This window comes from Sander vitreus, chromosome 12 (genome assembly GCF_031162955.1).
Source record: "Sander vitreus isolate 19-12246 chromosome 12, sanVit1, whole genome shotgun sequence".
Lineage (NCBI taxonomy): Eukaryota > Metazoa > Chordata > Actinopteri > Perciformes > Percidae > Sander > Sander vitreus.
Window position 1 is genome coordinate 22,502,410 of NC_135866.1, and position 27,815 is coordinate 22,530,224.

General features: G+C 39.2%; 2 protein-coding genes across 4 annotated transcripts in view; one reads left to right on the forward strand and one right to left on the reverse strand.

The window, feature by feature from the left end:
* LOC144526108 (sodium channel protein type 5 subunit alpha-like) overlaps positions 1-16,566 on the reverse strand; it is a 42,769-nt gene extending 26,203 nt beyond the window's left edge. Inside the window, exons 1-8 of the mRNA XM_078263324.1 lie at positions 16,168-16,566; positions 8,098-8,404; positions 6,171-6,289; positions 4,935-5,024; positions 3,100-3,228; positions 1,935-2,026; positions 1,588-1,830; positions 1,382-1,445 (exon numbers count right to left, since the gene is read on the reverse strand). Coding sequence (XP_078119450.1) covers positions 1,382-1,445; positions 1,588-1,830; positions 1,935-2,026; positions 3,100-3,228; positions 4,935-5,024; positions 6,171-6,289; positions 8,098-8,364 — 1,004 coding nt within the window. The 5' untranslated portion in view covers positions 8,365-8,404; positions 16,168-16,566. The remainder of the gene's footprint in view (positions 1-1,381; positions 1,446-1,587; positions 1,831-1,934; positions 2,027-3,099; positions 3,229-4,934; positions 5,025-6,170; positions 6,290-8,097; positions 8,405-16,167) is intronic.
* Positions 16,567-18,545: 1,979 nt separating this feature from the next.
* On the forward strand, positions 18,546-27,259 carry LOC144526920 (WD repeat-containing protein 48). 3 transcript variants are annotated; one of them, XM_078264661.1, is made up of 18 exons: positions 18,546-18,623; positions 19,335-19,475; positions 19,614-19,692; positions 20,166-20,378; positions 20,537-20,625; positions 21,015-21,116; positions 21,203-21,427; positions 21,998-22,072; positions 22,347-22,449; positions 22,541-22,638; positions 22,934-23,041; positions 23,157-23,253; positions 23,375-23,470; positions 23,677-23,782; positions 23,950-24,037; positions 24,857-24,933; positions 25,065-25,257; positions 25,364-27,259. In XM_078264661.1, exons 1-18 carry the CDS (start codon positions 18,576-18,578, stop codon positions 25,457-25,459), a joined length of 2,034 nt encoding a protein of 677 aa, XP_078120787.1. In that variant the 5' UTR covers positions 18,546-18,575; the 3' UTR covers positions 25,460-27,259. The 3 variants fall into 3 exon arrangements, with proteins under 3 accessions (XP_078120787.1, XP_078120788.1, XP_078120789.1); XM_078264662.1 differs by having other exon boundaries at positions 19,617-19,692; XM_078264663.1 differs by lacking the exons at positions 24,857-24,933; positions 25,065-25,257; positions 25,364-27,259 and adding an exon at positions 24,987-25,051.
* The last annotated feature ends 556 nt before the right edge of the window (positions 27,260-27,815 follow it).

Genomic DNA, 27,815 nt, shown 5'->3' on the forward strand with positions numbered 1-27,815 from the left:
ACAAATTACTGAATCAGATTTTACTTCTTGGGAGATTAAGCGCCTGTGTTTTTGGAGGAGAGGTTACAGAGTGAGATTAAAGCTAAAGGGTTGGCTGCACCCTGATACCAATAAAAATGTGTAACTACCTCCACTGTCTATATACTTTTTCTATTAACATACTGTATTAATATCAATATTAGCTTAAGCCCTTGCAAAAAAGTCTCATACGCACTTTCATTGAGAACCTCTCATTAAAAGGAGCCCCGGGATCCCCTTAGTCAAAGAAAGTTTTGTCATCAAAAGGCTCCATCATAGATTTGTACAGGAAAAAAAAAAGATTTTCCTTGACTTGCCAGTTAGTAGGAGAGCTACCTACAGAGCTGTGGCGGTCTACGATAGCTACAGGCTAGCAGTTGTTTTTTTTCAGACTTTTCTCTTTCACTTTGTCAACTGTCTCTGTTTCTTTAGTATGATCATTTTAACATAGGATGCGTCAGTTATGTACCAATATATACATTCTAAAAAGGTTCAATATAGAACCACTTGTTTTAAGAGTTTAAGAAAAGAATATCTGCACCACACTTCCCTGTTAAAGCTTACGTAATATCACCAGTTTTTTTTATTTGCTATCATCCATTATCTTGTATTATTAACAAGAGCACCTAATGGAAGCCATTTGTTGACGCTACAGGATTTCGGATTCACACAGATGGGAATTTAGTTCACTATAACCCTTGAACTGGGCCTGGCATGGGCAGAGTCATCCTGTTGTGCTTGTTTCAAAAGCATTTGGATTTATAGGATTATTCAGTGCGTAGGCTGAGTAGCAATATTTGGAAGGTTTCACACTGTGCCTTTGATTGGGAACAAAGTCCTCAGATACAATGTCATTTATGCATGTCTATATTTATATTGATGTTAGAAATTAAGTCAAAGATATATTTGCTCTGTCAAAAAGACAAACTTATTTGCTGCTTGAAGACTTCGGTACAGTATCTCCTCTCAACAATAACAGCATATCAATCCGAAGTGATCCGGTCTGCTCCGGTTGACCTAATCATGTCATAGAGCTTTTGAGATGATGAAATCTCCAAAGACCCCCCTCTCTCCAGCTGGCAACTCCATGTTTCTCTGTAAAGGGTTCCAGTGGAGCCGGGGTGATTATCCACACCACATGTCGTCTTGTGTACAATCTCTGTCACGCTACACCTCTCTCTCTGACGGGTTCATTCGTCTATACATTACGATATGTCACAGATTTAAATGTGAAGCCTGAAGCACATCATCTACTGCATATACGTATTAATGGGATTAAAGCCATTTGACGCTAAACATTTTGATATTATGCAATAGCCTGCAGATGATTAACAAGCAGTAAGCACGACAAACACTCACTTACCCAGCATCACTTCCATATCCACATATTAAGGCATCCTTTGCTCCTTCAACTTTGTAAAAATTATCTAAGGAAAGGGGGAAAAGATGGTAAAGAAACCACGTTTTTTTCTGACTTCACTAAATGTTTATGATACTGGACAGTATGCAGAGCAGTCTACATGTGTGAAATGCTTTCTCAACACCAGCCTCTTTTGTTTTTTGTCTGACCTTCGCTGCCGAGGAAGTCCGCCCTGGAGCTCCAGGTTCTGTTATTGCAGATGAAGGATGCGTTGGGGCTGTAGGAGGAGTTGATGCAGTGCCCGAGGCTGCGGATGCACTTTTGCCGCAGCAGCCCCATGAAGAGCTGCAGGCCAATGAGGGCGAACACACTGAGACAGAAGACGGTCAGGATCATCACGTCTGCCAGCTTCCTCACAGACTGGATCAAAGCACCGACGATGGTCTTCAGACCTTGACGGAGGAGAGGAGACAATATATAAATTGGTTGGTAACACGCAGACAAATTGAGTTTTCTGTTGATATGGGAAAAGCAGAGAGAGGACAGCCCGACTTACCTGGGATAACTGAGATGGTTTTCAGTGCTCGTAGTACTCTGAAAGTTCTTAATGCTGAGACGTTTCCGAGGTCGACAAATTCTGTCACGTATCTGGAAATTGATATAAAGAGATTTATGACCCTTTGTAGGAAGATTTAAGTATAAATTCTGGTGATTTATATGATCACTGGAGTTAAATAATTAAAGTTCAGAGATACTTAACAGTTTGTAGTAAGTCTTTATAGATACAGTACATTCGTTCTACGTACGTTCAATCAAATAACATTATGGTTTTGAATTGTTATTGGCTTAGCATCTTTTTTTTATTTATTCATTCTTTAAAATAATGTAGAATTATAAACAAAATAATATGTAGATCTCATAGAGTGTGTCAGTGACTTTACTTAAACCTGCAATTACTGATTGTTTTTGGCCACTTGGGGCAACGGAAACAAGCAGGGATCCAAACACTGACATGCTGTATAAGTTGATGTGACTGACAAAGCGGCAACCTCCAGTGCTGGAAAATGAAGCCTACGAAGACTCCAAAACACTCATTAGAGCTGAGTGGAGCTGCCGTCAGTTGATAATTCTCTGTGAGTTCATCACTACAAGCAACTTCTTTCACATACAAGTAAAACTGATTATAGCCTCTTTAAAAGATAAAACAAGAACAGCATGTGTTGAGTAACTGTGAGAGGAAATGACAGATGAATTAGCTGACTGAACCGTAATTAATCAAAAACAAATTAATCGCTGAAGGTGATGACAGCTTTCAGTGTGTCTACACGCAGTAAAAGGATTTTGTCTTGCTGTTTTCAAACAAAGCGAATGTCATGTCAGGATGATTGGTCTCGGAGAGGTCACCTGTTTAATCTGCCACCTGCATTATGGGTCACAGATCTATGACCTCAGCAATAGGCTTCTCGTTCACAGTGTTTCAAATCACAACTCAGGATGACTGACTACGGTCTCTTTGACATTACTGAAAAATGTTTTTTTTGGAAATTATCCCATAATTACAGTCTGCACAAAAACTGCCCCACAAGACAGAATGTGAACACTGAATTAAGGTGGATCTTTTTAATTAGATGTTTCTGCCCAATGTAGCCACTAATGTAGAGTAAATGATACGTGAGCTTGATTGCCAATATGAATGAAGCATGAATGATATCGTTACTTACGCCATGAGAATGACGGTGAAGTCCAGCCAGTTCCATGGATCTCTCAAGAAGGTGAACGGCATTATACAGAATCCTCTCGCTAATATCTTTATCAGGGACTCAAAAGTGTAAATGCCAGTGAAAGTATACCTGAAAAATATTCATGGAAGGGAAAGAAAATACAGTTAGCTCTATATCCAGTGTTCCACAAGATTTACAGTTCAAAATGGAAGTGAGCATTAAAATAAACCATAATCAGTAACAATATGGACTAACAGGCAAAACATGATAAATAAAAGAAAGAACAATATGTAAGATATTAGCATGCTTAAACTGTTTAAAGTAACATAATGAGCACATCTATCATTATAACTGTAGTATACAGTATATAGTTAAAATGAAGTTTTTCCATGCCACTGTCGCACCAAATGCTTGTTCTTGTGGGGAATTGTTGGGTCTCTGTAAATTAAAGAGTGTGGTCTAGACACACTCTATCTGTATAGTGTCCTGAGATAACTTCAGTTGTGATTTGACAATATAAATAAAATTGAATTGAATATATTATTGCAGTTACATTGATACATGTTCCATGTATATACATGTCTATGCAGTACACACAAGACATGGTGAACACTTTCTAGTGGTTCATTCATATTCCAATTTGTTTCGTACTTGTAAACAGTCTTACTTCTCATCTGCCTCATTTAAAGAGCAAAAAATGAAGCTACATCATCTGCTGGTTAGCTTAGTTTAGCATAAAGACTGAAAACAGGGGGAAGCAGCTAGCCTGGCTCTGTCCGAACAAAATCTGCACCTGTAAAGCTTACAAGTGTTATAGCCTGTACAAAAACTTTTGTTACCTTAAAGGTGTGTTCAGACCAAATGTGAAGCAAATTTTTTGCATTGCATGATTACATTTAAAGCCATTCATAGACGCAAATTTACGCAGGGCGATGCCAATAGATGCGTCCTTGCGACTTCAAATGTTTCAACTTGGGCACAAAATGCCCATGACGCAGTGTTGCAAAAGCTCATCAGCATTTACATTCTCCTGATGTCACAGCGTTGAGATTCTGCTGACGTCACCAAGAATCAGAAATGGACGACAAACTTATTGTTGTTAGAAGCTCTACGACTCAACATCAGTAGAGAAAAAACTATAAAGGAGAGGGCTTGAGAAAAGTGAGCAATCGTGTTTATTTCATGGTTGATGGCGGAAATAAACATTGCTAAGGTGGTATCTATGGAGGTTGTTTTCCAGAAGGAGTACCCCAATTGGCTGTTAAGGGCGAATATTTGTGAAATGCGAAAATACTCCACAAACGCTCCAGCGGCCATATTCAAGTGAGTTTAGTTTGAACACAGAACTAGGCTAGCTGTTTCCTCCTGTTTTGCTAAGCTAAGCGAATCGGCTACTGGCTATAGCTTCATATTTAACGTGTATTTATATGAGCGTAGTACCGATCTCCTCTATCTCTCTGCAACAAAGTGCAACTGTTTCTCTTTTCACATTTATTATAAATGAATGTTTAAAGTTGCAAAAGTAAATGAAAAAATTAAAAGTCTGAGTAAATGCAGATAGCATGCTACATGTTAAGAATGCCCATGACCCATCTACCACGTAATGCCCATCACCATACTTAGGCGACTAGTTTCATTCCACATCACATGCTTTCTTTTAACATGCCTATGTGGCGTTCTGACTGCAGTAAATATTACTTACATGTCCACTGATTCTTCAATCATCACTGACAAAACAACAAACCCCAGCAAAGCTCCACATTAGAACACATGTAGCACAGTTTCAAATGATGTCCAAGGCACACATTTTCATCTTAAATACTGTGTTTACTTACTCCAGGTACTTGGTCCATGGTCCCGGATCAGACATGGCCATGAAGAAACAGTTGGTCAGTATAGTGAACATTATGAACAAGCTGAACAATGTGGAAAAGAGGTTAAGGAAAATATACTGTGAAATAGTAACTTCTAAAAGTAAAATAAGCTTTTTGTGATAAGACAACAATCACACATTTCTTTTAATCGTATGAAATATACGCATAAACCATCAGTGTGTGTGCCAACGGCATTACAGTAAATGCAGATTAGGGAAAAAAGGAAAGTAAATTCCATTCCAGATTAATTCAGAGGAGTCGTATCATTTTCTCTTATGGAGGAATGAAACAATAACAACGGATCTGTTAGCTGCTAAATAAATTAAAAAAAATAATCATTAAAAAGTCAGCAGAATAATCATCCAAAAAAGTAACTCCAGTTTCTTTCAATAATATAATTATTAAATATAAATGTAATCACAAAATAAAAATAAATATAAAATGCCCCCCCTCCCACATCTTTTAAAAATGTAGTTCAGCATAATGTCAGTAATGTATGTGATTTATCAGTTGCAGAAGATCAATTAAAGTTGATAGTTGTTATTTAATAGATGATTTGATCAATAGATGTTTTTACATGTATAACATAGAGGAGATCCAGAGGAAAGAGTCCCTCCTGCATGTAAAGCACAAACCGGCGGTCTGAGAACTAATAGGCAGCCGTCCCATGATGTGAAATCTCCTTGCTCTTATTTCATTTCAGAGATTAAATGAGGGATATGAGGGGATTTGTTTTGCAATGCCAGAGAGGACCATTACAAAGCTATAAAAAAAAAATGGGACTATGAAAAAAATCCAATAGAAATGGAAATCAGTAAATATTAGAAATTGGCTTATCTGCCAGTATGAGATGCAAGGAAGGGGTTTCTAGCCTTTTTACAGTATAACATTATTTTGGTGAAAAATGTTTACAGTGGTTTGTTCTCAGCAGTCTAATCTTCATGCTATCACAAAAGGCAAGACACTGAAGTAAAGTGAAGCACTTTCTGGAGTGCAAAGCAGTTTTAACAACCTGCACATTATCATGATTACTATCACCCTTAATATCACCCTTGAACAAACTAATTAAAGTGACAGTGTAATAATATGGTCTAACAGGAAATAAATTGGCCCGCTCCATCCATCATACAGCTACATGATTATTTGACATATCCGTTGCAGGAAGAGACACAGGCTCTGGGTATTCAAAAAGGATATGAATGGACTAAAACTTTTATGGCGATTGATCTGATGAAGTGAAATGGACTAAATATGTAAATTGCAGATGTGGCACTGAATCTGAAGATGGCCTTCCCTTTGTTAAGTACTATAAAAGTCTGCAAAGAAAACAAAAACAGAAATCATTAGTAAAAATGTGCTTTCACTTTGTAAATAAAACAAATTGTAACAAGTCATCAGAAAGTAAATACATTTCCCAAACAAATGTTCCCATCATGTACAGAAACATTTTGCTTCAGTTTTTCAAAACAGACTGTTTTGAGTCTACCACTCAGTCTACCGCCTGTGTTAACTTCCACCATAATCACTTCTGGCTCCAAGAAAGCAGCTAGTTCATATACATGCAGCCAGCGAGGCCAGCTGAGATAATGGAGGCAACTCCAAAGCGGGCTGAACCTTTATCCCAACAGATGTAGCATTTATTTAAATATTTGTTCGTCTTTGGATAATCCTCCCATCCAGCAGTGCATCACATGCCAAAACAAAGAGACCCTGAGAATGACTGCCACGTCGTTTTTCATCTCTCCATAAGCGGCCCATTATGGGCAGCAGCCTGATCTACCGACTCAAAACTTGCTAATCCTATTTCTGCGTCCACAAAAGACGAAGCCGCTCTAGTCTGGCATAGCAGCTCTTGGTGAATTCATTGAAAACCGTGGCTAAACTGGATCCCTGACATGTCATGTTCACGAGTCCAGAGGAGAGTTTTGTTGACAATTTAACATGCAGGAACATGTATCAGATCATCGAAACCATTTCTTGAGATGCAATCATGTCAGTGAATGTTTAAAGACGCAGAAACATAAATGTTGGATCTGTTTAGAGCAAGCTGTTTGCAGTTATTTAAAATCAGTCGTAGTATAAAAGAAAAAGTTCACAATATTTCAGGTCTGTCTTAGTCACAGTCAGGTTGAAACAGTTTTTATAATCTTTCCACCTGTCCATTAATTAGTCCTTTCGAAATCCTAGTGCCCAATGTAAGTGATGGGGGACAAAATCTACAGTCCTTGTTGCACTAATGTATTCCAAAGATTAGCTGAAGATTGTCTTCAACTCTCTGAGTTGGACAAATAAAGCTGGTATCTTCCAAAGTTACAGTCTTTTTAGGACCACATTTCCTTTTTGTGTTACTTATCCCTCTATCATGGCTCATTAAGGAAACACTGTCTGGAGAAACAAAAACAAGGGAATATAAGACTGTAACATTGGAAGATAACAACTTCATATAGTTAACTCAGACCGCTGAAGCCTCAGCTATACTTTGGAATGCATTTTTGCACAGAACGGCGACTGTGGATTTCATCCTCCATCACTTCAGACGGAAGCATGTTAGAAAGGCATCTTTTAATATAATAACCAATATGAACACGAGGAATCATTACAGAAAGGGGAAACTGCTGTAAATGTGGCATGTGTGTATTGTTTTAAAACAGACTTGACAAAAAGTGAAACACGTCTTAATTCTTTATTCATTAAGCTGACACACTGAGAGGGAACAGAATGTCTGTCTTTAGCCATTTTGTTCGGGTGCCAATCATTTCTGAATATTATATCTTTTGTCCACACAACAGCTGTTTGACCCCTGTTTCTTCCGATGTCTGTTGAAAAGGTGTAAAATGTGACTGATCTCATCCCAAACTCCTTTTATTTATTTTATTTTTTAATAAATTTGAAATGTAAAATAAAAACAAAAATGAAGGCCATTCTCCTTTGAGATCATGTAGTTGAAAGATCAGTTTGCTACTTTTCTTTGTCATATACATTCACATATAGTGAACCCAGTACATTTAGGGAATTTTTCAAATTTTCTGGCATTATTTAGACAAGTTGTAGACTTGTTGTCCAGACATACACACGACCACCACCAACCTAACAAACTCACACACACATACACAGAAGCTCTCACCCTCTGGTTCTTGTAGTAAAACGGATCAATGTCTTCCAGTGGCACCCCGATAAGTTCTGTAGGGATGTCACCGAAGATGCGCGGCAGCTGCTTGCCTGCCTCCAGGTCAATCCTGGGTTTGGGTGGCTCTGTGTTCCTGTGAGCCTCGTGGCAATCCTTGGCATTTTTGGCCTGCTCCACCGCAATCCGCTGCTCCAGCGCAGCCAAGGATTCGCGAGTGAACCGCCGCAAGCCATCAGGACCCGTTGGTAACAGCATGGTTGCCATCTTTTCATCCTGATTCTCCTGTACTAGAATTTACTTACAGCTACGGGCGGGGAAGTGGGGAGTGAAGACAAAGCAGAGATGGAGAAAGGTGAGAGAGAATAAGTCATCTTATTCCATCATACAGGCTCATGAAACAACAACAATTTATAAACAACAAGGTTTCTTGGATGTGGCACTTCATTCAATACGCAGATCAGATACATCATGATCTTCACAATGCTCATAAATCATCTAACACAGTGGTTCCCAACCTGGGGTCCGGGGACCCCTCAGGGGGGCGGCAAAGATCACAGGGGGTGCGCAAGTCTTTATCTGGTTTGAGGTTGAGGTAAAAATAAAAAAAAGAATATATAATGTATACAAAAGTCTGTATAAAAACTATGTATGTTTGTTCTCGTTTAAAATTGTAGGCAGGCTACTTAGTAGGCCAAACCTCCGGGACCTCTTAACCTGGGACCTTTGCTGTCATCAGGTCAGCTGCTAGCTGCTATCATCCTCATTTTTCCTGCCGCCACGGCATCACTATTTTATGAATGAAACATGGCGTGGAGAAACGTAAAAGTGCTGATAACTCCTCTGTATCAAAAAAGAAAGTAAGGCTCTGTCTCGAGAGTTACCTCAACTTCGGTTTCGGAGGGGGGGGGGGGCTCAGCTTTTCTTAGACATAAGTAGTGGGGGCGCCAAGGAAAAAAGGTTGGGAACCACTGATCTAACAAAATGATTCACAGAGGGTTAAAAGAACCTTCTGTAGAAAATGTGTGGCTGCTCAGCAAAAGAGGCAGGATTGGGGCATTTGATTAGGGCTGGCCTCTGCTCTCGGCCCATCATAGTGTTGAACCCTTGCCATGCCTCCTTTGCATTTCCAATGAACTTTTATCCACCTTATTCTTATAGTGGACTTTGCCTTTTGACTAAACGCTGTCTCCAACTCACTGACACTTTGTCTGTCACCTTGTAAGAAATGCTAGTTTCTCTTTATTAGATATATTTTTAGCCTTAAAGCTGACTTATGTATATAATAACATAGATCATATGATGTGTATAATGTCAAAAAGGGTTGCTTGTAGTGACGCCTGAGAATTACCACCCAACTCTGCATTTCCCTCAGCTCTACGGGTTTTGCTTCACCTTTTAACTGCACATGGCGAGTCTCACTGCCCTCATCAGCATCAATGCCAGCCACAGCAGGCAGCTATTTTAATTGAAAAAGCTCTGATAAACCCACTGTGCACTACATGCTCGGCACCCAACAGCAGACAGACAAGGTGAGCAGCTATCTGGTGGACATAGTGGAGCATTTAGCAGCTAAAGAGACAGATACAGCTACAGGGAGAGTAAATATTAGACTTCCGGGATTGTCTCATTTTTCTACAAACAGAAACGTTTAACATCAGGATGATTTAACAAGTACTTACAATATAAACGTGGTTCTGTAAAAACTTCTCTAAATTGGGTCTAAAAGTTCAGATTCATAGAAACCCCTATCATTCATTAACACAGCAATTAGGCAACAGGAAATAGTGAATATTCTCTTTTGCTAGGAAAGCCTAATTTAAATAAAACGTGATATTTAAAGGTCAGAGTCTGTCTCCATCACTGATGCCTTGTTCTTTATTAAACACTGTAATTGCTTAAATCACTGAATTGCCCCTGATTTTAATTGGAAGATGGTACTGAGGGAGGTCCAGAGACATGATAAATGTTTCAACCTTACCACTGACCACCAGCTCCCTGTTATCCAACTACCTCTGTCAAACTAGGGCAGCCATAGTTGTGAGTTGTGAGTGAAGGATTAAGTCCACGACTGCAGCTCTGACCAGAGGTTTTCACAAGCACTGATTTAGGGTGGTTGCTGACATCGACCTGCCAGCAACCTTAAAGATGTATTCTGTCATTTTTAACATCACATCAAAACATACCCCTAAAAGCCAAAATGTCTTCCTACAGTAGCTCTCTATTGATTTTTTCAAACCAAATTTATAGCGAAAACAGCTGCCTGCTGCTGTTGAAAATTAGCATTGGAGCAGTTAGAGAGAACCATAATTGTTAAGTTGCGGACATAGACTGTACAAAAGTGGAAAAAGCCACTGTGACATCACCCATTGGTTTGTGGACTAGCATTTGGAAGCCATCTTGGGTTTCTGGAGCCAGAAGTGATTTCGACGGGAGGGAGGAGCGAGGGGTGGATCTGACGGACAACCTAAGGACTATACAAGGCGCCATGGTAGCGACTTGTCAATCACATGGCTGCCATGCCCTACAGCATCCCCTGCTTTATCATCTATTTTACTCTAAATGGGACCATAATTTACAGAACGAACATCATGCTGTATAGAAGAAGACTTGACACTCGCGATTGAGACCATTAACTCATTATGAAAATGTTTATTGAAGTAATAAATCAAGTGAGAAGTAGGGTCATTTTCTCATAGTCTTCTATAGAAACAGACTTCTTTTTGCAACCAGTGGAGTCGCCACTGCTGTAAATTAGAAAGAATGCAGCTTTTCTGCATTGACTTCACTTTTGAGGCCCGGAGGTTGTGTGCTATAAAACACAAAAATGCTACATAGAGTTAAGGGGAACTGCAGAGTACAATGACAATTTGTGAGAGTACAGTAGACTCTGTAGGACCAGGGTCCCAATAAACTTCTGATTTGACGCGAAGATTACGATTACAAAATATAATGTGAAAAAAGTGGAAACTTGACTATACAAATTGGTAGTGATACATTTTCTTTTCTTTCTAGTGCCTTTCCAATGTACTACCATGTTAATAACACACCTTGGCTGTAGCCAATTTTGAGTGTTTAAATTGATTCAGAAAATGACAGACCATTTGTACCAGAGATGTTATCAAATAATTTGAATAGCTTGAAATGCTACCTGTGGATTTCTAAAATCTTAATTTCCTTTTTTTCTTATTGGCAAACTTGGTTCCTCTGGACTTAAATAAAGCATAAGGACTGTTTGCAGGTAATCTGATCAGAGACCAGCTAGGGCCACTGTCTAAATAAAGCAGGGCCTGAAGTTAACTTCTTTGGCCACCAGTCAGTGTGGCAGGTGAATTTTAAAATCCACTAGCCACACAGGCTTTTTACCAGCCATTTTTTGTTGTTGTCATTTCCCCATAAAGGTAACATACAAGAAATGCATATGCATAATTTATGAACTTGTTAAGAATACACATTTAAGTGCTGTCAAGTTATTAACGAAATCAATATAATTAATGACTCGTAGAATATATATTTGTAATCTTTTTATTTGTTCTGTACTGCTGTCATGAACCAGCCATTCAAGAACCTTGCCATTGTCGCCCACTGTTCACTTGGTTTTAAAATGTCTTCTTTTCTTTGAATCATCCTCATCTTTTTGTCGGTTGCTTGTTTCAGCCGGCCTCTTTACTGCAGTAATGTGCTGCCACTTTTTAGCTCAAACCAAAGAAACTGCGGACTTGGTTGAAATGTGAAAGAACAACAGTGGCAAAAACCAACTAATGAATCACTCAATTCTCATTGGCTACCCACCGACGTGGCAGGTAGATCGACAGTTTCACCCACCAATGGCAAAATTCACCTGCATTTGGCGCGTGGTCGGGTGTTAACTTTGGGGCCTTGAAATAAAGACAATACTAAAGGCCTTTCCACTCCCTCATTTTAGCCATTGACAGTCTGATACTTTAATAACTGAGAAAGCTCTCTCTAAAGAGAGGATTACATTTCTCTGTCCCCCTTCTGACAGAGAAATGCCATTGTATCCTTTTCATATTGACTAAGCTCTGTGAGTTCTCCATCTCCTCCTGTCCTGAAATGCATTGATCCCTTCACACGTCCAGCCAGACGATCTGCTTTCACTTGATCTGCTTATTTGGTTGATCTCAGATCAGCTGGTCTACACTGAATCCAGCGCTTTCTCATTTGCTATGAAAATAAATAGGTTAAGGTCCATTTGCAACGTCATAAAGCAGATAAACAAGTTGAAAGCATATTTCTGTCAGGATGTGACGAATCATCCACAGAAACACGGACAGTTACAGCATGTCTTCTGTAAAAGGTGACAAACGCTAACGACCTCTACTCTGCAGCGTCCGTAATCAAACTGAATAATATTCAGTCAAAGAGAGAGAATATCTGCCCATGTGCACTGTTTAGATTTGCGTGCTAGGAAAATAAAAGAATTAGACAATGCAGAGAAAGAAAAAAAAAAGATTTTAGTTGAATGAAATTTAATTCCCATAACAGCCAGATGTGACATGGTCATCATCACCAAATAATTATGATAATTAGATTGAAAGTAGAGCGGTGCAATGGACTGGCACACACACACACACACACACACACACACACTCAACTTGACAGTGTGTTCTGCAATACTACTGTTTTAAATTTCTTATAACTGAGAGCTGAATAAATCAAATAATGTGATAAGACACAGACAGACCTGTAGCCAAAGTGTTGCAGGTTTAAACTATATCCTGACTGATATTGCATTATTATGATAAACCATAAACAAACAATGTTAATATGAATACCTTAATTTTTTTGTGTGACCAAGATATATACTAAACAGGACATTTTACAGTGTCAAAATCAACTTCTCAGAGCTCTCTGGTGGACAGACGATGTGCATATATATACTGTTTCTAAATGACCTCAGAACTAGTTTGGCATTTCCGCACTATAAGTTCCTGTTATTTATCTGCCAACATATACAATCAGTCTTGCTGATTTATTGGTCTAGCTCTAATTTGAATTCCTTAGCAGCTTAATACTGTCCTCTCTCTAAACAGCTACCACCAATTATGAATTACCTTTGAAACCTCTTCATTGATGATGGAAAAAGGTAACACAATGCTAACTTATTTCTAATAAAGAAAAGTATCAGATCCTAACCCTTAAATCATATAAAAGATGATTCCATTTTGAGTCAAGAAGGCTCATTTTCTTTAAATATATTGAGACATTTGCTGCAAAATATGCCTCCCAAGTAGAAATAGCTTTAAATTAAACTGTAAGTGTGTGTCATAATGTGCTGGAGTAAAAACCTTATTTTGTCCTTGGGGATAGAACCTGTGCACACTGACTCTTTCAACATTCTTTTTATTTTATCTCTAATAAAAGTGCAAAATTATGAAATGTTTGAACTGTAGACATCTAAACTTGAGAATACAAGTGATGTAGAAGAGTATTGCATCTAACAAGGGATTCAGAAATCATGTGTAAGGCATGATTTGTTATCAAGATCTCATTGACAGAAAAGACAATATGTTTACTGTATGTGTAACTGGATTAACAGTTTCTAGCTTTCAGCTCTTACCGACATGGTCCCATATCTTTAGTTTCAATGAAAACCTCCTCCTTCAAAATGAAAACAAAAATGAATCAATGGCCATGAATCATTTTATGGAGGAAGCTACTGATAAGAAATAAAATGCTCTGTTTGAATGTGCATATGAAAGCAGTATGCACCTGGTTAAAAAAATAAAAAATAAAAACATTTTAAAAGCTGTTCAAAAATGCATGTAAAAATTGTAATTTAGAGCACAACAATTTCTTGGCGTTGCATCCCATCACATCATGTCACTTCCTGTCATAACTCCTTTCAGCTTTGTGAGACTTTGTAATTTTGGTGTGAGAAGGTCAATCTCTCCTTTTGTCCTTTTGTCTTACTTCTATCATCTTACTGTAAACATTTGAAATGTTGTGTCAAATACAAACTGTCTCTTGAGCGATGATAACTAGCTCATTAACAGTATCACCTCTGTGCTCCCAATATGCTATTTTTCTACATCTGTTGCACTCATTATTTGTATCAACTGGACTATACCAGGCACTCTGTCTCCATATCTACTTCTATCAACTTATATTCCAAGACTACTTTGACAGGAAACACATATTGTTCCATGGATACTGCAGAGGAGGGGCCAGATCTCCTGACCCTACTTTGACATTCTGTTGCCACTTTTTTATTCTTTCTCATGAAGATTAACATTACGTTACTTATCAACAGTAGCCTACTCTTACAAATGGTATTATGTGTTATGCAACTTTGTCATCTGATTTTCATTTAAAGTTCTTTATCTAGTCAATAAAACATATTCAAATGCATTTTAGCTGTTATTGTTTCTTCCTTTCTGAGTTGTTTTTTTTGTGTGTGCCAAATTATCTTTTCTTAATTAATAAATTAATTTGAAACACCAGAAAACATGTATTCTTGTGAACTACAGATTGTGTCTTTGAAATAGAAGTGTTATCGCCTCCCAGTCTTACAGTAATGGTCCTTGTGTCACATGTGCTATTACTAAAACGATAGCCAAATATCATCAAAGGTATGTTATGCAACCACAATTGTATAAAGGTTTATAGTAGAAATAGTATTTTGATTGTCCTTCTGCTTTCTGTTACCTTTACTCTCATATTAGGGTTTTGTGTTTCTCTGTATTTATGGGGTTTAATCCTTAAGAGGCTCATTTCAGGATAGGCTATCACAACAAGCATTTCTCTGTTCACTGTCATGATTGATTATGTCAATTAAAATAAGTTTTCATTTAGGACTAGTTTGTTTACATTGCAAAGGTCTTTCTGGTATACCAAGTTTATATGTTAATATGTTACATGTTAATTTCTGGTTATATTATAGGTCTGTTAGGAGTTTTGTGTTTTCATTCATGCATCTTTTCTTTCTTTACCAAGGCTTGTTGACATAATCTTATGTATTGTAAAAACAAGCGCCATATGTGGAATTATTGACAGAAGGTTTACCATCAAATTAAACAATCTGAATACTTGTAGATTACAAAAAAATGACATTAAAACGTTTGGAAACAAAGCTCCAGCCCAAACTGGGAGTCACACTGTACATATTGTCTGTGCTGGGCCATGCTATGTGTCTGTCTGTGTCCTCTCAGAGCTTCATACTGTGATCAGAGGTGCACAGACTGAACTGATGACCTACTTCTTCTGCAAAAACCTTTCAATGTTATTGCATCAGATAGCTTAAATATGTAGGTTACAGAAAGTATAGACCTACAAAATGAGACAGCGTGATGAATTGATGACAATTACTTTCATGAGCTCTGCTATTTCAGACATATCCGTTCTTATACTTAACTGAATCCCACTCCAAAAACAGGGCAAATCTTAAAACTAATCTTGAGTTACATCAGCCACATTAGACAAGAAGGCAAAGGTGCCAGATGTCACCAAAAGAGAAAAATGGATCTCATATGTGAAACCACTGCCTCACATAGCATTATGTAATGTGTCACAAAAGCCATGGGACACTCAATTTAGCACTAGAAATATCTATATCATCCCTGTATTATAACAGATTTTGCCACAGTGAGAGATAATTAAAGTGAATAATTCATAATTAAGTATAGTAACTACTTAAAGTAAGTATAGGCATTTAGTGCTTAACAGGGACCATTAAAACATTAAACATTAACTTTATATTGTGCATTATGCACTTTCTGGTACTTTCTTCTTTTTTTTTAAATATAGGCTAATGTATTACATAGGCAAGGTAAGTATAGGCATATTGTTTTAAAATACAGATTGACCATGAATCCAGATTAATAATAATTAGGCTCTAATTTGTTTTAATTATTATTATTTTCATTGTATTGAAGTTTTCCATCATACCTCGAAGAAAGCAAAGAAAGGCAGCCGACCAAATTGTTAACAAATGATGTCGAGCATATTTACTCTTTAAGAAGTAATTCACCTTTTCTGTCCGTGTGGCCACAAAAGGAATGCCTGCTCAATATTAATTCCAAAAATCTAAAAAAAATCTTACATACTTACATATGAAACTCTGAGATTTACAGCATGATTTCCAGAGTTAAGTTCTTCGGGTTTTAGAAGAAGGAACAGCAAAACTCTCTGCGCAAAATCCATGTCTTCTTCTCAAGGTTTCTTCTTCATGATGGGCCAAAACTCCAATCCAAAAGGACAAAAAAAAAAAAAGTGGGTCTTATCACCACAATCCAAAGTTTAGCGAAGAAAACTGATTCTAGACAAATGCCAGTCGTTTAATCACCTTGTGTTGGACATTTTGAAACCTATCACAGGAGCGATGAGAAAGTTGTCCTCTTCCCTTCCATCCGAGTGGCTCTTCTGTATTCATCCCACAGAGGAAAGGTCCCAAACCGCCGAGCGTGGAGAGGATGCTGCGCTGTCTTCAGCAGCTGCGCAGCGGCGGGAGAGGCGCACCTCGATTTGCCCTTGAGCAAGAGCATGAGGGAGGGAGGACGCTGCTGGACCACAGCAGGAGATTACCGCTCCTACATGTCACAGTCAAATATGACAGAAATACAGAAAGAGAGTTGGCAGTTGTACCACATCACCAAATCGCAACAACAACAACAACAACAACAACAACAACAACAACAACAACACATACAGCTATTTGCTAAAGGACAACTGTTAACCCAGCGTTATGTGCGATAATGACTTCCAGAAATGGGCTTAAATAAAGTACACCGCTTTAATTTTCCTAATCTGTATGTGGTAGACGGCCTATACCTTTTTTTTTTTTTTGCAAACATTAGAAAGGCATAACTAAATATCAGCAAGTTTTGGAGGATATGGACGAAATGTAGGCCTATGCTATTGTTTTCTGAAAGTATGAACTTGTTTTGACTTTGATCACAGATTAGGGCAGGCTATTTAATGTTGCATTTACACATTTGGTTGAACATGCAGTTCAGAGACAGACCGCCGTGTGCTCAGCAACAACTGTTTTCACTGTCAACCACAGAGAGGAATTAATTAATAAAAAAACAGCTGCTGTCAACTTGATTTGGAATCAAAAACCTGTTGCACTTGAATGAACCGTAAAAGGACATGGTTTAACACAAGCTGTCAGCATTTTTATTGTGTGTTTCCAGAGGGCGGAGGGGTGGTGGTTTTGGATGACTTAGCAGTGTAGCCCACGCCTACAGTGTGGGTCTCTTAATGCGCCCTCTAGTGGCCAATAATAGACGTTCTATGACTAGGTAGCCTAGGTCTGGGAGGGAGAAGCATAATGTGTTAGGGCTGCACAGTTAATCGCAATTTGATCAAAACCGCAATATGGACTAACGCAATATCCAAATCGCAATATTTGTTAAAGGCAAAATATGTGTAAAACTATTCTGACTTAAGTATTGTGGTGCTGCAGAGACGTCCCAGCCTATAAATCGTATCCTAAAGAAAAAAAATCTGTTTGGTACAGATCCTCGCAAAAATCACACTAGAATCATTTAATTTTTTTAAATTTAAATATTTTTCAATGAAAATGGGAATAATGATACAAAAAAGATTATTCCCTCCAATATCGTGAATCATATCGCAATATTAGTCAAAATAATCTAAATTAGATATTTTCCTCATATCGTGCAGCCCAAGTCATGACCAACCTCTCAAAGTCAAGACTGGTTGGAAATTTTAGCAACCTGGGGAAGTTTACCTAGTTCTACTGTACAATTGAAAATGTAGGCCTACACATTCTAAGGCAGATTCTTGTATTTTTAGACTCATATTATCCCACTGGGACTCTGTATTTCTCAGCATTATTGTATTATTGGTGTAAAGAGGGATAACGATAGCATTCAGACTTTCATGTTGGGAAATAAAATGGTAACACATGGATTTTGACTCATGACTTCAGTATTCCTGGATATTAATATGTAGGCTAATATTTATATTCTGACAGGAGGGCTACATGAGGCACACGATTTTATTTATGCACAACTATGTTGTGTAGCCCATAATCATGGTATAAAAGAGACCATATGAGAAATTATCCTTTGATATATTCTAAACTGTTCTTTAACAGATTAAAGGCCTACTTGGTGTTTGTCTGCCTGCGTGTTTCTGACTTTGCTTTTCAGGGGCCAATTTAGCACTGATAGTGATAAAAGAAGCAACATGATGGCATTTTGTAAGATATCTGAGAGTAGGCCTATATGCTAGAATGCAATTAAACATCATAGTATAGGCTAACTATAGCCATTATGGGCCCTTTTAGTTAGGGGCCCCATGCAGATGCCTACCTCTTAATGTCGTGTTAAAAAACCTTCTTATTAACATATCTCTGGTCTCCCAGGCCCTTCCTACAGTGAAACGAGAAGACAGTGTGAAAACCACATTACCCATGAAGCTCAGGTGCATCTGTTTTCTTTTTTTTTGTCCGGATGTAGCATCAAATGAACTGACTGTCAACATGCAAGATGGCCACGCATCACAGGCAAAATGCTGCTGGGCGGAGAAAAGTACAGGTAAATTATGATAGTTGCATTATTGATAAGTGTATGGCAACGGCAACATTATAGTGTCCATCCTTAAAAAGTGTTTCACGGATACTTGACGGACAGCAAAACCTGACCGCAAAAGGCAGTGTTGCTGTTATGAGTCATGACTCAAACCGGCTAACCTAGCTAGCTTAGCTTACGTTGGTTGTTAGCATCTTCTGCGAACGCTGGCATCTAAATGATTAGCTACATGTTTGTGTAAACAATTATCATATAAATACGTGTTATATACATTATAACATAACTACCAAGGTCGTAAATAAACACAAATGAGTCATGCTCTGGCTTAGCTGCATGTTTATGCTGTTACGGTGTTGACGGTAGCTGTATATGGGCTCGGTCTAATTGCTGGGAAATTACGTGTCTCGGTGTTTCTGTTGTGCATCCCTGCTAGTGTATTAAATTGCTGCCAAATCAAAGCACCCTATATAAGTACTGAATTTGTCCATTGTCATATATGTCTCATTGGGCAATTATTTCCCATTATATGTGTAATTTAGCTTGCCTATATGTTTCCTTAGCTCATGCATGTCCTTACAATGCAAGAGCATGAAACTCAAACGTTAGCGCGTTGAAGCATCGGAATGTGCACAAGGAAGTGGGTGTATTGTGGGAAAAGTCAGAAGTGGTCGAGATAGGAGGCTGACCTTAGTGCTTACGTTGCTCTTTGTGTTTCAGGTGTCCTATGTCATTAGAGATGAGGTGGAGAAGTACAACCGAAATGGGGTGAATGCACTCCAGCTGGACCCTGCGCTGAACCGGCTCTTCACTGCTGGAAGAGACTCTATCATCCGGATATGGAGTGTCTACCAGCATAAAGTAGGGCTTCCTAGATTCTTAATCTATATTCTGAAATTACACTTTCAATGCGATTAGGCAGTAGTGTTGTCACATGCATACGTTTTTTCATATTCTCAATAGTGGAAGTGTCTTAATTTATTTTCTCTTTCATTGTAGCAGGACCCATACATTGCCTCGATGGAGCATCATACAGACTGGGTTAATGACATAGTTCTCTGTTGCAATGGCAAAACATGTGAGTATGATTACTAGTGGCTATTTAATTTAGGGTTGAGGCTAGGGCTGGGCAATATATCAATATTATATCTATCGTGATATGAGACTAGATATCGTCTTAGATTTTGGATATCATAATATCCTGATGTGACATAAGTCTTGTCTGTTACTGGTTTTAAAGGCTGCATTACAGTAGAGTGATGTACTTTTCTGAACCTACCAGACTGTTCTAGCTGTACTATTATTTGCCTTTTCACCACTTAGACATTATGTCTATGTTATTTATCTGAAATCTAAGTGTGAAGATATTTTGTTGAAGCACCAATTATCAACCCATGAATATCGCCGCAATATCGTTATCGAGGTATTAAGAATATCGTGATACCTGATTTTCTCCCTTTCGCCCTAGTTCAGGCATTGTTTAGCGCTTCATTTTTATTCTACTATTCCGGCTGACTGATCTGACACATTTTCACTGTCCTCTATTTTCAGTGATATCCGCCTCATCAGACACCACAGTCAAAGTATGGAACGCGCATAAAGGCTTCTGTATGTCAACGTTACGAACCCACAAGGACTATGTGAAAGCTCTGGCCTACGCTAAGGACAAGGAGCTTGTGGCATCAGCAGGTCTGGATCGGCAGATATTTCTTTGGGATGTGAACACACTAACAGCACTCACTGCTTCCAACAACACTGTCACCAGTAAGTATTGTTTGTTTCTGTGTGACAGTTGTGCCCAATTCTGTTCAATACATACTGTACTTTTGATTATTGTGCATTTGTACTGTTGTGTAATGGCTTATATGTTTCTCTGGGAGATATTCCGTACTTGTGAACTCACTATAATCCATGTCCAACAGCCTCATCTCTCAGTGGGAACAAGGACTCTATCTACAGTCTGGCTATGAACCAGATGGGCACAGTTATTGTATCTGGATCCACAGAAAAGGTTTGGGTTTCCAGCAGTGTTACAAACACACATGCACACAATTAGTTCAATGAAACTAAATTAAACAACACTCCTGATTATTTCACCTGTCATGTTAACATCTTATCTGGAATTTTTATTCAATTCTTAACCTGAAACTAGATTGGGAATGTACTGCACTTGCTGTCCTTTCTGTTGAGATGTTCATAGGATGTGTATGATATATTGTGTGGACATTAATTAGTTTACCAACCGGGATTACAGGAGGTGTTCAGTACTTTGAAACCATGTGAATGATTTAATTGAACGGTTACCTTACTATCTTTAGTCACAGTAATCTGTTTCTAGTGTGCATGTAAATGTAGTGATAAAGGTGCCCATCTTCACTCACTCCTTTTTTCTTTCTTTAGGTTCTGAGAGTTTGGGATCCTCGAACATGTGCAAAACTGATGAAGCTAAAAGGCCACACAGACAACGTCAAGTCGTTGCTGCTGAATCGAGATGGCACTCAAGTGAGTCAAGATATCTAAATTATACAGTGGTGGCAGCTGTTAAACTGAGGAACTTTAAAATCTAAACCTGCTGTCCTTCTCCACAGTGCCTGTCGGGCAGTTCAGACGGCACCATCCGCCTGTGGTCGCTCGGCCAGCAGAGGTGCATCGCCACCTACCGGGTGCACGATGAAGGGGTCTGGGCCCTGCAGGTCAATGAGGCCTTTACACACGTCTACTCTGGAGGCAGAGACAAAAAGATCTACTGCACTGACCTACGTAACCCAGACATCCGCGTGCTCATATGTGAGGAGAAGGCTCCGGTGCTCAAAGTAAGAAGCCAGTACACTTTAATCTGGAACACATTTTCTGTAGTGCGGTAATGGTGTAATTATGTGACGCACAACAGTATTTAATGGACAAGTTTAAAATAAAATCAATTTCTGGGATTTTTTCTAACTTTTCATTTGAAAAGTTTATTATTGAGCAGTACAGGTCTTGTCTCAAATGCTGACCATTGCTTTCACCTGGTGTCTGCTTGCAGTGTAGATGTAAATACTGGGTGTAGTACTTTGTGTCCGTTTTTTTCATTTGACCTGCGATTGGTTTTTCTATTGCATGCATTTTACAGTACATGTTACTTTTCTCACTATCTTAACCAGAAAAAAAACCCTAAGAAGAATGTCACATGCATGATTTGCAGGTCATTTCTCTTCTCTGTGCTTAGTTAGCAGTGACAGCTCTTATTTTAAGAAAAGTTGTACTGTGTATGTATTTCTTAAAAGGCAAAAAGAAGAAAAAACGTTCTGAAAAATGGCTCTGTATTCTTCTCAGTCATTCCCGTGCTCATAGCTAACCATTTGGAGTCATTCAACCTTTTGCTGTCATTGTCATTTGCTCAGATGGAACTGGACAGATCTGCTGACCCACCTCCAGCAATCTGGGTCTCCACCACCAAGTCATCCGTTAATAAATGGGTAAGCATGCGTGACACCTCTGAGATCACTGGTCGACTGTCAGCATGACTGTGGAATACAGTGTAGATAGACTATGCACGTGGCCACGCTTAATTCAGTAGTAATCCTCTTGAAAAATTTGTGAAATAATTTAAACCAGCTTTGTGATGTGGGTGATGCACAAAAGATAATTGCATTACATTAATCTCCGCTATTGCTGCAAGGGAGATTTAGAAAGCGATTATAAAAATCCTGGACAATCTCTAATGATAATTATTTCTGTATGTATGCGCAGTCTCTAAAAGGAATGCACAACTTCCGGTCATCAGGGGAGTATGACAATGACTGCACTACCCCTCTGACACCACTGTGCACTCAGCCAGAACAAGTCATCAAGGGTAAACATGTTCATTTATCTACAGTGTTTTCTATTTACTTCTCCTGGGCATTCTATGAGTAACAGGGTAACATTCTGTGTTGTGTTTGCAGGAGGTGCCAGTATCATACAGTGCCACATTCTGAATGACAAGAGACACATACTCACCAAAGATACCAACAACAATGTGGCTTTCTGGGATGTCCTGAAGGTACACTCCAAGTTATTTCTAAGTATGTTAGAGTGTGATTGCATCTGCTGTTCTTTCATCCGAGCCATAGTGTATCTAGTGGTTCAAATTCTGTTCTAACAAATCACACCGCAGCCCGACCCAGAAGAGGTCATGGTTATATGTTGCTCACTGGCCCTAATGAGCATCTACCCATGAAATGAATCATTACAGATACAAATAAAAAAAAGAAGACTTCTCCTGATGAGCCTGGTGTGAACTCCTTCCTGGTGATACCTGTGGTTTGAATTGACTTTATCTATATTTTTACCTTCAGGCTTGCAAGGGTGAAGACTTGGGGAAAGTGGAGTTCGATGAAGAGATTAAAAAGCGCTTCAAAATGGTCTATGTGCCAAACTGGTTCTCTGTTGATCTGAAAACTGGGGTGAGTCACAAATCGGGTGATACAAGAGCGTCTCATCGGTCTCAGCAGCTGCGACTCTTCCCTAACCCTGGTTAGTTGTCTCATAGTTGTGTGCTCTGATTCTTTTTTTAAATAGATGCTCACTATCACTTTAGATGAGAGCGACTGCTTCGCGGCCTGGGTGTCTGCAAAGGACGCCGGGTTTTCAAGCTCTGATGGATCCGACCCAAAGTGTAAGACATCTGACCTGGTTCACCCATTCATACATATTTATAATAAATAAAATAACGCAGAACTGAAGCTAACTTTATATTGCAGGACTGCTAACTTAATTTTGCCCCTTCATCTCTTCAGTGAACCTGGGTGGACTGCTGCTTCAGGCTCTGTTGGAGTTCTGGCCCAGAACTCGCATCAACTCCATGGATGAGGAAGAGAACGAGGTGAACCACGGTAAGGAGGCGGCTGACTATCCATCCGCTGCCAAATCATTGTGAAAACTAATCAATCAGACCTCTGTGTGTATTCAATGTTCCACTTGTCATTTTATCCACTTAGCTGCACACCCGGCATCATTTGCTGCCGCTGTCAGCGAGCGGTGGGTGTCCAAAGCCTCATTCAGTTAGACTTACAGTAGGATTGTGTTCTTGTGCCCACAGTGAATGGAGAGCAGGAGAACAGGGTCCAGAAAGGAAATGGATATTTCCAAGTGCCACCACACACGCCAGTCATCTTTGGGGAAGCAGGCGGCAGAACTCTGTTTAGGTAATGTTCCACTGACATCCTTATCAACACAGGTTAAACGTTAAGTCGGAAAGCTGCAGTGTGCTCTGTAACGTCCTCGCGTGTCATCAGTTTATAGTTGTCTTCGACAGAAGTGTTGATAGTTGACCTTTGCACCTCTGCATTGCTTCTAATGTGCTGTGTTGCAGGTTGCTATGTAGGGATTCAGGTGGAGAGACTGAGTCGATGCTGCTGAACGAGACTGTTCCACAGTGGGTTATTGATATAACTGTAGATGTGAGTACAACTATGTTTCCATCTTTATTTGACTTTACATTAAATCAAATCAAACAAAGCCATCCAGATTACAGGTTAAATAGACTATAAATAAAAATTTGGAGACTGATGTGACTTTGTATGCGCGAGTGCACTGTATATACATATTGGTATGTGGCTAAAGCTCTTTCATTCAGAGAAGCCAACAAAATACATTTTTGTCAATGTGACACTGGTGGTTCCGAACTCACTCTCACTTGCAGACCACTGATTGGTCAGAGATAATCGTCACTAGCGCGACATGGGACATCCTGCCCTAACCGCAGTTTTTAAATAGTTAAGCTACTGCAATAGCGTCTGCAAGTTTTTTTATTCACTCGCCACAGATTTAAAAAATAACAATGGCAGCCCTGCAAAACTATGCCAACAAAGTGCAGACACTCCTTTGGTTGCCAATGAAAGGAGTTTTACATGGCGGTGCTATGGCGATAAGCTGAGAATGCTGTGGGTACTATCCGCAGTGGGAAACGAATTAGAGAACAGGACCAAAAGTGAGTCAAGCAGATCCGTGAACGCAACATAAGTGAGTACGCTGTGACAGTGAATTAGCATGCAGTGCATCAGGACCCTAAAACTGGAGCAACTAAATGGAATTCAGCCACCCTTAATGTTATTTACAACAGTGCTTTTCCTACTAAAAATCTGAATTTAGACTTGAAAGGCTACGTCACTGTGTTTTTCATGTTCAGAAGCTCTACGATACAGCATGTGTCTCTTTATACAGTTTGCGCCTCTTTATTTGATGTGATTAATTTGCACGCATTGTCTCTCCTCTTCCAGAAAAATATGCCCAAGTTCAACAAAATCCCGTTCTACCTCCAGCCCCATTCTTCCTCTGGTGCAAAAACTCTAAAGAAGTAATTTTTCTTTTCTTCTCTGGGATTGTGTTTCCTTTGATTATGTGATGCAGTGAAAAGGGAAACCAGCACATCTGTACAGACATGCTGCATTTGATGAGAGCTGATTTGACCGGCTGTGTGTTCCGCAGGGACCGTCTCTCGGCCAGTGACATGCTCCAGGTGAGGAAGGTGATGGAGCACGTTTACGAGAAGATCATCAACCTGGACAACGAGTCACAGACCACCAGCTCCTCAACCAACGATAAGCCGGGGGAGCAGGAGAAGGAGGAGGACATGGCAATGCTAGCCGAGGAAAAGATCGAACTAATGTGTCAAGACCAGGTGGGCGTGACGTCTTTGCCTGTACATTTCGACATGAGTACATCTTGTGCATCCTCAAGTCATGATACATTGTATTAACATTTAATTTTTTAAATCTTTCAACCAGGTGCTAGATCCCAACATGGACCTGCGAACAGTTAAACATTTTATCTGGAAGAGCGGAGGGGACTTGACGCTTCACTATAGGCAGAAGTCCACGTGAAAATCCTAATTTTTAAAACAAGAACTCTTTGTCATTTGCCAATCACCACCCACCTCTGACATGTAGTACCCTAAACCCTATTGTGTGGTCAGGAGTCACAGTATCGATGAGAAATCCAGTAAAATTTGTGAGGACGAGGCTCATGGTGTATCATAGGGAACTGACCAGAACAGGCCGGAGCAGCCAAGACACCTGGGAGAGAAGTGGTCCGTAGTTTCTTCTGGGTTTTTTTTTTTTTTTTTTCGGTTTGAAGAAAGGACTGTTTCTCCAGCGCTCACCAATTTCTTTTTCCTTTGATTGCTGTTTGTTCTTTCCTTCTGATTGGCGTTTTATTTTGAAGCGACTGAAGTTACAGTACTTGTTTGTGTCTGAGCGTGTGTGTATATGCACATGGATGTAGTAGACTTGTTTGTTCGTTCTAGTACATTCCAGAAGCGGTCCTTGTTCTACAAACACTTCACACCTGTCTCAGCAGTATCACCAGTTTAGGAGTGCACTTGGACTCTGGGTAGCGTCAACAGTCCCTCAAAGAAATCCTCCTCTGTTCTTCTGTCAACTTAACCTTAGACACAGAATTATTGCAGAGCCTAAACCTCATTGACAGATGCGCTTGTCTTTGTCAATTATTTTAGCTGTTCTCAATGGACTGAATGTTTTTTTTGTAAATATATGTACAACATTTTTGATTTAAGTGACTGTTTTCTTTTGGTTTTGCAGCTGTTTTTATTTTGTTGTTGTACAGTTTACTTAAAACCAACAGTTATTTTTCCAAATCCCTGGAGCACATTCATGAAGGTAATTTGACTTGGATGTTAAAAATGACATTGTTGCATTTTACTCTTAAGAATGCTAGTAGTCGCCCAAGTCATCTTAGCAATCGGGAAATTATATATAAGGTATATATCTTTAATAACTCATGCTTACCACTCTGCGCTTGGGTCATGAGCAGTGACTTTGATGACAGTGAGGGCTGTTCCTAATGTATATTTCATTTAGATTTAATAGGAGTTCAATGATATAACTTGAAGGGGGATCTCATTCAAGAACTGTGGGGAATTCACCAAACTAAAATAAACCGTAATACCCATTTCTCTCTTTGTGTCACCAAGCAGAACAGCAGATCTTTTCAATCTTTCAGATCTTGTGTAAATTTTCTAAAGTTAATTTTGCCATTAAAGAGTGTGTGTAACACCATAGTGGGAACACATCGAGTGAGCTCTAATTGGCCAAAAACATGATGGGTACCATAATTAGGCCATAACACTGCAATACCCCTTGTTGTAATAATTTGTGAAATATGTATATTTTAGGCATTCAAAGAAATAAATTGGAATGGTTTAACATTGATAGATTTATGGGAATTATAAATGGATGTTTCTTGAGATGTAATGTGTTCAGCTGATGACTGTGAAAAACAAGGGACAATTTCTTTTTCAGTCAAGTGATATGATTGTTTAACCATCAAAGATTCACCCATTTCACATTCATCAACAAATACTGCACTCATTCCTAATAAAACTTACAATTAATTAATAAAATATCTGCAAAAATACTATTCCTTATTTTACACACTTGCACCTACTACAGTGAAAAACTCTAAGAAGCCCCCTAGAAAGATGGAAAACAATTACTCAACAGCATCACTCTTACCAGACTTCTCACATACTGTATATGACATATCATCTGTTAGATTTAAACCTTACCGATCTACTCACAGGCAGTACTTGTCTATTGTTGCATAGATTACAAAGTTAAAAATAGTGTTGGGGGACATAATTCCAGCGATACAAACAGTAAAAATTGTTTCCAAAAACTGCATGGCTGAAATAAAAAGCCGAGTTTCGACCACAGGTACTTTCCCCCAGAATTAGGGACCTTCCGGGGAACTCGTTGTGCTCGACCTAAGAGACCAGGAGCTACATTTAGTTCTGTGACATTGTTCTGGGCCTTTTTACCCCCCAAAAAGTCCCTGATCAGTAGGAACTACTTTCTGAAAGTACAGGAACCTTCGGGGCAGGGTTTGCAGGGATGACCGTCGCCGATTGGTCAAACACACACCGCATGGCTGCTTCAACTCACTGACCGCTTCATTCATAAAAGAAGAAAGTACAGAGGGGAGAGCATTTCTTTGTTTGATAACATTAAAAGTAAATTTAGGCTTTGCTGTCGGCTTCCTCGAGTCATTTTTAAAAAGACAGAAAGAGAGGTCGCGAGCCAGCGCCACACTGAACTGCATTGGCTGCAGAGACGCTGGCTACGTCTCGAGTGAGCGAAGGAGAGGGAGAGCAGAAAAGCGGTGCTGTGAAATAAAAAATATTTGCTGATTGCTTGCTTTACAGCAGTTGCTTTCTAAAGC

Coding starts and splice junctions, on each gene's coding strand:
- LOC144526920 (XM_078264661.1), top strand. CDS start 18,576: ATGGCCACGCATCACAGGCAAAATGCTGCTGGGCGGAGAAAAGTACAG. Junction 20,626..21,014: donor TATCTGGATCCACAGAAAAG/GTTTGGGTTTCC, acceptor TTCTTTCTTTAG/GTTCTGAGAGTTTGGGATCC. Junction 21,428..21,997: donor AGAAGGCTCCGGTGCTCAAA/GTAAGAAGCCAG, acceptor TCATTTGCTCAG/ATGGAACTGGACAGATCTGC.